General features: G+C 48.8%; 1 protein-coding gene across 4 annotated transcripts in view; it reads left to right on the top strand.

The window, feature by feature from the left end:
- The window catches only part of FAM135B (family with sequence similarity 135 member B), a 279,288-nt gene that overhangs the window by 140,672 nt on the left and 126,557 nt on the right, over positions 1-12,059 (top strand). For all 4 annotated transcript variants that reach the window (XM_078441884.2, XM_078441886.2, XM_078441885.2 and 1 more), the window contains exon 3: positions 3,790-3,869. In XM_078441884.2, the coding sequence (XP_078298010.2) occupies positions 3,790-3,869 (80 nt within the window). The remainder of the gene's footprint in view (positions 1-3,789; positions 3,870-12,059) is intronic.

Raw genomic sequence — 12,059 nt, 5'->3', positions numbered from 1 at the left:
TTCGTGTTCAGAGAAGAAGACATTAGGATATCAAAACTGGAAGTAGTGCATGGGATTTGCCTCTCTTCTTTTGATGATGAAATTATGGAAATGCATAGGTCTTTTATTAAAGAAACACTAGAAGTGACATTTTGTATTTGTATAAATCAGAGTTTGCCGATTGGTGATGCCAGGGGAGTTAGCCTGCAAATGTGTCGACACAGCGCTTGATTGTGAATGCGGTGGCCGTGGTTGCTGCCTCCAATGGTTTCACTCTTGCCGTTGTCACTGTCATTAATTTATGAAGCAACGGTTAACATTTGAAAGATGTTTTATTAAAAATCCCAATTTCGATCTTCCCTGGAAAACCTGAAAGATCTAACAATACACAATCAGCATCTTTGCACAGTGGTAATTAGCAACTGCTGAGGACCAGCCGTCTGCTACGGACAGGGCAGGGACTTTCTTCTCTGGCTTAGTCTCCCTCACCCAGATGAGTGAGGTTACTTGTTATTGTGCCCCTCTGGGGATCCCACAATGGTAGTAAACTGCCTCTGTGTGATGAGCCATTGCTCCTCAAGGAAATATAGAGCTGGGTGTTGGGAGCCTCTGGTCACAACTTGTTTGTCAACTGATCAATACCTAACCTTGTTTTAGGTGTGTTTCTGTTTAAGGCAGTGTTTGCTATCTGTTTATTATCTGTCTACTATCTATCTATCTATCATTTAACTGTCCATCCATCTGTCATTTGTCTGTCTATTATCTATCAATCAATCAATCTGTCTATCCATCCATCCATCATCTACCTATCCATCCATCATCTGTCATCTACCTATCATCTATCTATCCATCCATCCATCCATCCATCCATCATCTATCTACCCATCTATCATCTATCTGTCTATCTGTCTATCTATCTATCCATCCATCCATCCATCCATCCATCCATTATCTATCTATCTATCTGTCATCTATCTATCTATCTACTTTTGATTCACTAACCTTGAACTCACGGCCAATAGCACTGTGACTAAGGCCTGAACGAAGTTCATCTAATACACTGTTGTCTCTGCAAGGCACATCACAGCCTTCTTGCAAGTTAGGGACATTGGATGGCACTACAGTGTGTTAGACAAGCTTCATTCAGGCCTGAGTTACACTGCTAGGGGTCATTTTAAATAGCAGAGTCACCCACAAAAAGCACAAAAGTACAAAATAAAAAGTGGCACCAAGTAGACTGTAAACAAAATTTGTTTACACCATGAGAACTGAAAAAAGAAGGTAGTATTGCCTTAGCTCGATCTCAGGTGGAAACATGCGCGTGAGGTGAGTCAGACCTTTCTCCCCAGGAGCATGTCTGGGTGACCACAGAGGCCGTGAGTATTAAGTGTGAAGTTACAGATGAACTTTAACGAGTGGCAGATCCACAGATACAGAATCCATAAATAATGATGGCCAACGGCATGTGATTTGCAAATATTTTCTCTCACATGTAGCTTGTCATAATATAACCCTCTCAATAGCACATTTTGCGGAACAAAAGTTTTTAACTTTGATGAAGTCGAGTTTATCAATTTGTGTGTGTGTGTGTGTGTGTGTGTGTGTGTGTGTGTGTGTGTGTGAATCATGCTTTTGGGGTCAAGTTTAAGAACTCTTTGCTTATCCCTAGATTTTATTTTTTAATTTATTAAACATTTTTTAATGTTTATTTATTTTTTGAGACAGAGTGAGACAGCACACGAGCAGGGGAGGGGCAGAGAGAGAGGGAGACACAGAATCCGAAGCAGGCTCCAAGCTCTGAGCTGTCAGCACAGAGCCTGACGCAGGGCTCTAACTCATGAACCGTGAGATCATGACCTGAGCCGAAGTCTGACGCTTAACCGACTGACCCACCCAGGCGCCCTTGTCCCTAGATTTTAAAGCTTTCTTTTATTTTCTTTCCTAAAGGTTTAATAGTTTTACATTTTTTCCTGTACGTGTATGATCCACTTTGAATTAATAAATTTTTGTGTAAGGTGTGAAATTTAAGTGGAGCTTTTTGTTTGGTTTTGGTTTGGTTTCTGCCTACGGATGTCCAGTTGCTTCAGGACCATCGACTGAGAAGAAGGTCACCTTTTCTCCATTGAATTGCTTTTGAAACTTTCTCAGAAATCCCTTGAGCAAATTTGTGCCCTCGTTACTGCAGAGGGAGGAGGGTAGAAACTCAGGCCTCCCACATGGTCTGTACTTAAACCAGGGTTGTTGAGGTTCTCCTTACCATCCATTAGTAGGGAAAATCTGGCCCCCTTCTCAAAGACCTTCTCTTGCTGGGCGAGGAAGGTGCCTTGTTAAAGCTTTGGTAGGAGTGGACATCGAGGCTCCTTTGCTGGGATGGACGGAGGTGAGACCACAGTTTCTGTGTGTAGTGTGGCTGGAGTACAACTACTATTGGCTAAAAGTTTTCTGTCGTGCTCGGCTGCCCCCTTTCTGGTTTTTTGTCTAGAGGAAGCAGGCATTTTTGTTGGGGATTTTCTTTTTCTTTCTTTCTTTCTTTCTTTTTTTTTTTTTTGTCTGCAGCCATTAGAATCTCTGGATAGCTGGCTTCTCTCTGGGACATATGAGGCAAAAGGAAAATGTGGAGAACTCACCACCCTGTCTCTCTTTGGTACTTGAGGTCCTTAGACTGTTTGATTCCTTCTTCTGCAAAAATCTTTTGTTCACCTATATTGTCGTATGTGGTGGGAAAATTATATCCACTCCATCTTTTCTGGAAGCAGATGTCATGGCAGATATTTTTTTTTAAGTCATCCTTTTACAGACGCAGAAACAAGTTCAGAGAAGCTGTGTGGTATCTTCTAAGTCACACAGCTCACAAGCGAGGTCACCCAAACTCTAGCTGTGACTCTGGTCCCAGTGCTCTGTGTTCCGCATCTCCTCCGCTCTCCACACACACACAAAACGAACACAAGACCGTCAACAGAACCTCCTGGGGGGATATTCACGCAGCGTCGCCCCCGGCCACAAGCTCAGTGAGCCATCAGAGATGGATGTGTTCATGGTCCATTTTACCTCTGTTTCACTTGGTTTTATGCACATTCTATTTCACAATGAGCTTGAAATTGGTGGAAGGGGAGAACAATTATGACGCCAGAAATGTTCCTAAGAGCTTGCGAGCAAAAGGGCCGTTAATTGCAAGGCACAGAATTGCAAAAGATGCTTCTGCACCTGTGGAGGCAGGGGACAGAGCAGAGGCTTTGCTGATGGCGTGGGAACCCGCACGGTGTCCTGAAATGATGGGATTTGGAAATGGGAGGGACGTGTTAAAAATAAGGGCACAGAAATGCACTGGGAACAGCGTTTGGCCATAGCGCCAGGATCGACAGCTCAGCTGTTGTGTTTCTAAAGGAAGTATTTGTCTGTGTTGCAACAGGATAGCAACTCAGTTTGTGTATGGATTCTGCCCCATGCATTAAAGCTTCCATCTTCCCTTAGAATGGACTTTTCTGACTAAAGAAAAACCATGCCCCTTAATGTACCTGTGCCCTATGACCAACCCACCTATTCCTTTCCCTGTCCCTTCTGCCACCAACCTTGCATGTGTCTCGTACGATCTCCTGTCAACTCAACTTCCTGTTTCCATCTTGGCCCCGTCCCATCCCTCTCCCACTGTGGTGACAGAATGAATCCCTCTTTGGTGCCAAATGATCATACATGCTGCCTAGAAACTTCCACGGTTCTCTGTGGCATTTAGGACTAAGTCTAGTTACTTTTGGAAGAAGCCAACAGTAAGGGGTCTGATCTTCATCAGCCTGTCCTCTGTTCCTTCCATAGGTATTACCAGATCCGAGTGACCTTGAAGGTGTCCTCAAGGATCCCCCACAGACTGAGCGCCTCCGTCGTCGGGCAGACAGGTGAGCAGCGGGATGGGAGTGGGGTGCTTATTCTCCACCAGTAAACCGTCATTTCTCACTACCTGCCAGGGCATGGCAGGGTGCAACGTACACACATGTGCTGCCCTGAGCTGAGCTTTCTGCAGAGAGGTTGGATGGTTGACGTCTTCATTCACATGTCTGATCCCTTGGTTGGGATGCTCGACTGCCCAAGGCAACAGCTGAGGTCCCGTCTCCAGCTGAGTGGTCTATCTTCTTATATGGTAGCTCAGTTCAGAGAGAGAGAGAGAGAGAGAGAGAGAGAGAGAGAGAGAGAGGAGATTCTAGGTCTCTAAAGGGCTGGGCTAGTAACTGCCAAAGGGTCCCTTCCCCAAAGTGCAAGACCAGCCCACCTTCAAGGGGAGGAGGAGTATACTCCACCCCAGGTAGGGTGCCCTCTGCAGGTACAACAATGAAGGAAGTTTTAACAGTGCTGTTTGCATACAATCATCCAGACCTAATTTCCATCACCTGCACGTAGTTCTAAGGAAGCAAAAAGAAAGAAAAATGTATGTTTAGACAATGAAGTAAGATATACTGAAAAAAGAATCAGAAGGAGTCAAAACACATGGGACCTAATGATGTCTTTATTTTTACATTAGTGGAGTGGTCTTGCGGGGACAAATAATTTAATTTGGCTTTTCTGTTCCATTTATCTCTAAAACAGAAATGGAAAAAGCATGCCATGTCCAAAGAAGCAGAGCTGAGTAGTGGTGAGAGCCATAGGCTCTGAGTTTTGCAGGTTCAAATCCTACGTCCGACACCTGCCAGCTGTGTGGGTTTAGAAAAGTTGTTTAGCCAGTTTGAATTTCGGGTTCCTCACCTATAAAGTGGGGCTGGTAAGAGGTACCTACCTCTTGGGTTTGTGTTGAGAATCGAATGAATTTTGCAAAGAAATGTCTGAGAGTGGTGCCTGGAGTGCACAGCGAGCTCACGGCACCTGTTAGCTGGAGTAAGTGTCCCTTCTGTGCGGACAGTGGTCCTTTCTGAGCAGCACTGTGGCCCATGCTGGTCCCTGGGACACGTTGCTGGGGATGGGCATCTGCCTTGCTGCTGTGGGGGAGCTCAGAGTCCCCTGAGGGAGGCAGAGAAGTGTCCCCCGAGTCCAGCAGAGATGGACCTTGAGATGGGGTCCCAGGTGAGGTCTTGAATTGGAACGGAAGCTGGCCCCGCAGACAAGGGTGGAGAAGGATGATCTGGGCGCATGTAGCAAAATGACTGGGGCCTGAGCGGTGCAAGGGCGTGCACAGGACACTTGTGGGGTGGCGGGGGGGCCAAGGGGAGGAGAGAAAGTACTGTAGGCGGGGCTGGGGGCCACGTCGTGCCCGACCGAGCCCCCGACTTCTTTTCATCAGGTTGGCCCCAGGAGATGCGCGCACTCAGAAGACTTATAAACCCAGGCTGTTCAAACGCAAGAGGTTGTCTCGTAGATTAAGGGGCAGAATTTTACATTTTTGTTCTCTTTTTAAACATACCCGTTCTCTGGCAGCCACAGTCTGCGGAAACGGTTTCGGTTATGCAGATGATTTAGAATCTGCTTCTCTGGATGTGAAACAGTTTCTCATTGAGTTTTCCAAGCTCGACGTTTATGGTTAGAGTCTGTGAATAAGAAAAAATAATAATTCCCCGCGTGAAATGCAGCCATTGCCTGTGCACTGTCCTGTTTCCTTCTTTCAATATGTGCTTAACAGGTGACTTGGGGAAGGTTTCTCTGGGAAACCGATGGTTTCTTCTCTTGGACTGCACTGCGAGGGGCTCTGAGCTCCCACCAGCCAGGAGCAACTGTCCCCCTGGGCATTCTAGAAAGATCCCAGCATTACAGAACAGACGCACGTGCCATCACCTGTGATGGATGGCAGGTCTGCCCCTGGAACTGAGGGCAGGGCACAGAGGGGGCCACTTCTCTGTGGATGTGGGTACAGTGGGGGTGGGGGGCGGTGTTTGGCCATGGTGAGTCTGAGGTCCACGGCATCTCGGTCATTACTGAAAACAGAGAAGTATCAATTATGGGTGGTCGTGTGATGATTTACTGAGGCCAGGAAGTCTCTCCGCTGTTCCGGAACTTTTCAGAAGCCTCCTACAAGCCAGAGCACTGCGACCTGAGAGAGAGACAGAGGTGAATTTTGACCACTTAACATGTGAGGCTTGAGGTGTAACAGGGAGAGAAGCCAGAAGTGAGACATTTTAAAATGCGGTTTTGGGGCGCCTGGGTGGCTCAGTCGGTTAAGTGTCCGACTTTGGCTCAGGCCGTGATCTCGCTGCTCGTGAGTTCAGGCCCCGTGTCGGGCTCTGTGCTGACAGCTCGGAGCCTGGAGCCTGCTTTGGATTCTGTGTCTCCCTCTCTCTCCCTCCCCCACTCATGCTCTGTCTCTCTCTCTCAAAAATGAATACACTTAAAAAAATTTTTTTTTAATGCGGTTTGGCTCGATTCAAAGCCTTGCTTACCTTTTTTGGGTCTCATAGAATGGTTTCCTCTCTTCTCCTGGGGTCAGGGCTGTGGGTAAGTGGCAGGTTCGTACCTGTGAATAAATGTTAAGTATACTGAATTGTGACCCTTTCCTTTCACCAGAGCGGTGCTATTGAATAGATTTTGCAGTCTTTTCCTTCCCAGAGGTGTTAACAAATTTTCCCCTTGGGGCGATGGCCGCTGAGGTCAGTCTGTGGGTCCGGGAACTTCAGATCTTTGAGGCTGTTTTGGGGTGATTAGGCACAAACAGGCATCTGCTACTCATGGCTCATGAAGGCCAGAGAAAAATAGCTCGGTAAATTGTGGAAACGTGTAAAGATTACCATGATTAGTTTTAGTAATGTTTTGAGAGGTGATTTCCATTTCCATTAAGTGGAAGCAGTTAAGCGTTTCATCGTGTAGGGGGTGGGGTGACATTTATTCTTTAAGGGAACCCATCTCATTTCTTTTCAGGGTCCATTAAAGTTCACCTAAATATCAAATACGCCTGTTTTCATGGCGAACACTAAGCAGGTAAAGCACTCGAATTCCTGGGCTGTGAGTACCCACCTGGGGCCGTCAGGAAGGGTGTCTCTGGATAAACCGAGACGTTAATGGAATTTCTCCCACCTGCTCAGTTTCTGGGCCGCAGTCAGCTCAGAAACACTGAAGCCCGGGTCCCTCATTGCCGACCCTGTGGGCAGGCCAGGAGTCTGCTTTGCCGGCTGGCCCCGGGACCCAGCTGCCACTGGGGCCGAGCCACTCGTCCCTCTCTCGCCCTTTGAGCTCGCCGTGGCATCCTTAAGCCTGCTGGACCTGCAAGTCCCTCCCGGGAAGCTCTCTCCAGTCTGCTATGCTATCGTTCTTGCGTCTCTGCCTCTGCCCTTGCTGTTCCTTCCACTTTGCATGCCTGTCCCTCCCTCCCTCCCGCCCCTTCGGATCCACGAGATTGGCAGAAAGAGCCGAGGCCGGTTGGTTCTCTGAGGGCGACGTCCCGCCCCGGGAAAGTGGCCAGTTCCCCGTCGGAGCACCTCACAGCTACGTGCTCACAGCATGCACCCTCCCCATTTCCGCGCTTCTCCCGCACCGCGCAGCGTGCGCTCATTCACGGGCACCTGGGAGCTGGCTTTGGAGGATCACCCCAGGCTGCTGGGAACAAGGACTTTGTTCAAGATTTGAACTTGCCTGAGGCTTTGAGTCCCATCGTCCCCCGTTACCACCCCCGACCCCTGCCTCGCACCTGTGATTGTTAGTACAGGGATGGGGAAGCCCAGCCTCTTGTCTCAGGATGGGGCAGGCTGAGATGTAACTCATGTTCCAGAGTCCCCTGCGGGATCAGGCTGGTTCCCTGAAATGCACTGTGTGTGCCTCCCCCCTTCCCCTGCCCTGGGTTCCCCAGGCTTCTCCCACTGGAGCACATCCATAAGAGGTCACCAGCACACAAGCCCTCATCTCTGGGCCCGCTGCTTTATCATCTGCCTCCAGAAACCACTAGAAGCTGTATAGCAGTTAGTTGTGTTATAGGAAGTAGAGTGTGAAGTTAGCCAGACCCGAGTTTACCCGGGTTCCTCGTGACCCTGTGCCCGGAGCCTCTGTTTAGCTCCCTCTGTAAATGGGACAACAGTGGTAGAAACAGTAGGGCTGTTTTGGGGATCAGGTAAGGTAACGTGTGTGGGTACGTTGGGAGCCCCATACGCACACGCACAAGGTCATGGCCTCCTTGCTTCAGCGCCCGCCACGTTTGGCAGGAACAGTCTCCAAAGCCACCCCACGTTTAGTGTAGCTTCTGTGGAGATTCTCCGCATCAAACCCCAGTTTCTGAAAGTCGGCTGTGTGTGAGGTGCAGTTGAAGCAGGGGCGTCTGGGGGACTCAGTCAGTAGGCGTCTGACTCTTGGTTTCCGCCTAGGTCACGATCTCACGGTTCGTGAGTTGGAGCCCTGCGTTGGGCTCTGCGCTGTGAGCACAAAGCCTACCCGGGATCCTCTCTTTCCCTCTGTCACTGCTTGTGTTCTCTCTCTTTCTCTCTCAAAATAAATAAATAAACTTAAAAAAAATTATTGAAGCAGAGCTTGATGGCAGACCCTGCTGTCTCAGAGCTCAGACACGGTGGTGGGGGCCCAAGAGGCCTAGTGACAAAGGCAAGGAGAGTGACGAGGGCCCAGGAGGAGGAAGGCCGGGTGCTCAGGGCTCGGGCAGCATCCCTGGGAGGGCCTGAGTGCTGTTTCCCTGGGTCTGACTCTGCCAGGCACACCTGACCTCCAGGTGTCCTGACTTCTGGTCTGGGGGCGTCAGGGCAAATCTCTGTCCAGAGACCAAGGAGAGCCCCCCAGCAGGTCCTCCCAGCCTCAGCCCAGCTGGCGTGGGCACACCTGGCCTCAGCCTACTTGGCTTGGGCACACCTAGAGTGGACACCCTGGCCTGCTGTTCCCCCCACACTGGCAAGGTTGCTCCCAGGCAGCGGCACCACCAGCCTGCACCTGTGTGGGGGCAGCTGGCACCTGGCGAGCGTGACTGAGGCATGGGCACCTGAGAGAAAGGTGAGGGTAGGCCAAGGACCCCTGCTGCATCTGGCAGAGACGATGTGACACACGCTTCAGAGTAGCCTGCCTTGTGGGTGGGGGAGAGAGCGGGGTCTGTCTGTGGAGTGCAGCCGGCTGGGTCCCGCTCCTGCTGGGTGACCCGGGACTTGCTGCTACCCTCCCCAGGCCTCATCGTCCTCCTCCCTTCTTCATGGCATCCTGAGAATTGAAAATGTTAATATTATGAAAGCACTTAGAAGGGAGATTGACATCCTAGGCCCTCAATAAACTTTGGCTATTTTTAGTTTTATCGAAGGAGCCAGAATCCGCAGACATGCGTGAAATTTACATGGGCTGAACCGGTAACCCTGGTGGGTTTTGTTTATTCTGTAAATGTTTCTTGAGTGCCTCCTGTGTGGCCCGAGCTGTTTCCAGGGCTCTCTGAAGTCCTGGATGCCCCTGTGGATGTTGACTTCCTGGTGAACTTTCCATTACTGGAGGTTCCTAGCAGGGGTTTCCTGAGAGACCCTGGCAATGAAAAGGACATCCTAAGGTAGCCTACCTTGCTCAGAGTCCTCCTAGTCTTATTAAAATGAGGTCGCTTTTTGAGGGTTTGTGTGTTTGTTTGTTTGTTTTGATACTTAGGGATATAAGTAAACCCTCCATGTGGAAGATGAGACTTAAAGCCCCAGAGCCATGTTGCCATATTCAGTTCTTGCTTTGGGAGCCTGCCGAGCGCCTGGAACATAGTTGGCGTTCCCTGTATGTTTGTCCAGCGGTGAATGGAAGACCAGGGAACACAACTTGGACCAAAGAGAGAAAGAAAAGAGGCTGAGGGGCGCCCGGGTGATTCAGTTGGTTGAGCGTCCAACTCTTGATTTTGGCTCAGGTCATGATGCCAGGGGCGTGGGATTGAGCCCCAAGTTAGGCTCCATGCTGAGTGTGGAGCCTGCTTGAGATTCTCTCTCTCCCCCTCTCTTTCTCCCTCTGCCACTATCCTCCACTCATGCTCTCTCTCTGTTCTCTCTCAAGTGAAAGAAGGAAAGGAAGGAAGGAAGGGAGGGAGGGAGGGAGAAAGAAAGAAAGAAGAAAAGAGGCAGAATTTCATGCAATTAAACAAACATAGTGAGCTCTTGAGGGCTCAGCGACCCAGGGAGGAAGCATCTCAATGAGAAAGCATGCTGTTTCTGGGGCTTTCAATTAATATTCATTAAAATGTTGTTCAAAAAAACTATTATTTAAAAAAAAAAACAACAGAGAGTCAAGACAGCCTCTTTCTGATTTGGCCAAATGGGCTCTGAAAGTCTAAGAATGAAATAGATGCATGGAATTGGGGGTATCGGGGAGAGATGTCTGCCAGGGGAGGGGCCCCCTCAGGCCTCCACGTGCAGGGGTGTCAGAGGATCCCCTCCCTGTAGGGTCCCCGAACAGTGTCTAGATCCGCACTCCCACCCCTCCTAAGTCAGTTCTAGAAGTGAGATGAGAGGGTAAACAGAGAAAATACTGAAGAGGAAACTCATGTGGGGACGCACAATGAACTTGCTGCTGAGAACCTGGAAATTATGTAATTGTCGCTAGTAAGTTGGTACTAATGGCAGATAATTGGATGGTTGACTCTTCTCGGCTCAGTGGCTTAGTTATGTGAAGAAATTCTCGAGTCTTATCGCCGTAACATAAAGGACGGGTCCCTGAGAGTAGACGGGGCAGAGGGTCCTCATTCTTGACCTGCTCACAGACCCATTTTCATCTGGTGCCAATGGAAAGAGTGTCACCACGAAAAGAACTATTTGTTTCCGAGCTAGAGGAGGTGGTTGAGCGCACGAAATAGTGACTGCTATAAAGGGCAGAAAGCCTGTCTCTGTGTGTCCAGTGCTGCTGGGTATGTGCCCTGGCTAGGCCAGGGGCTCTCTCTCAACCGCGAGGAGTGATAAGGTCTGTTTTGTCCAGGATTTTCCACATTTAAAATGAGGGAGTCTGCACCCCCACTGCGTGTGGGGATCAGGGATGGGGAGAGGGAGGAGGAACATTCTCAAGGGCAAAATTCCTGCTGATGGAGATCCTCCCCCTGCCCCCCTGCCCTCCCACCACACTGAGTCCCTAGAACTCATCATTCAGGACCTCCATCCGGCCCCAGGCACTCCTACTTTTGATGACCCACTCCACTTTCTAGGAGCTGTATTAAAATGTAGCAATTTCCCACATCGAATGCACATTTTTTTTTTCTGTAAAATTTAAAAAATTAATTAGCTCCAGGGGCGCCTGAGTGGCTCAGTCGGTTAAGCGTCTGACTTCAGCTCAGGTCGTGATCTTCTGGTTCATGGGTTCGAGCCCTGCGTCAGGCTCTGTGCTGACAGCTCATAGCCTGGAGCCTGCTTCGCAGATTCTGTCTCCCTGTCTCTCCTTCCCAACCCTGCTCATATTCTGTCTCTGTCTCTCTGTCTCAAAAATAAATAAAACACTAAAAAAAGTTTTTTTAATTAATTAACTCCAAATGACTCTTTATTCGTGAACAGTTGTGATTTTTCTGCATGCTTGGAAAATGTTGCAAGTGAGGCAATCTACCTATAAGATCTTTGCAAACGCAGTGTAATATTTGTAAAGACTACATGTGACCAGTATATTATTTCGAGGAGATTTAATGAAGCATTTACTAATTTGACCTTGCAGGGTTATGTTTATCTTGAATCTCATCATTTTGTTTTCAGCTCAACCATTTAGGCCCCTGGGCAGCCTATAACTGCAGGCATTCTGACTGTGGTGGCCAAGGGACAGAGCAGTGCCTGCTGATGGCCAGTGTCCTACATATTGCGACCCAGTCCAGAATTGCTGGACAAGTTGAGTCAGTGGCCGTTTCAATAATAAAAAAGTGAATTTTATATTTCTGCATTTATTTTAAGAACTAAGTTTCATCAGAGGCAATGGGACAAATTGGGCATTGGGCCAGGGACAGAATAGTCCGGGTTCCAGAGGCTTTGAAGGCAGAGAAAGCTGGACTGTCAACGTGGCTTAGTCTCTTACAGGCTCTGTGCCTTTGGGAAAGTCACTTGATCTTCCTGAATTTCAGGCCTTTTATCTGTACCATAAGGATCATAATTTGTATCTCACAGCATGCTTGAGGGCTTAAATCGGCATTTCCCACGGTGTGGTGTTAACACCAATATTGGTTAATAATTATATGGGATTGTGAGTGATGCAGACATGACATA

This window comes from Panthera onca, chromosome F2 (genome assembly GCF_046562875.1).
Source record: "Panthera onca isolate mPanOnc1 chromosome F2, mPanOnc1 haplotype 2, whole genome shotgun sequence".
NCBI lineage: Eukaryota > Metazoa > Chordata > Mammalia > Carnivora > Felidae > Panthera > Panthera onca.
Note: the sequence above shows the minus strand (reverse complement) of the source record. Positions and strands in the feature narration are given on the sequence as shown.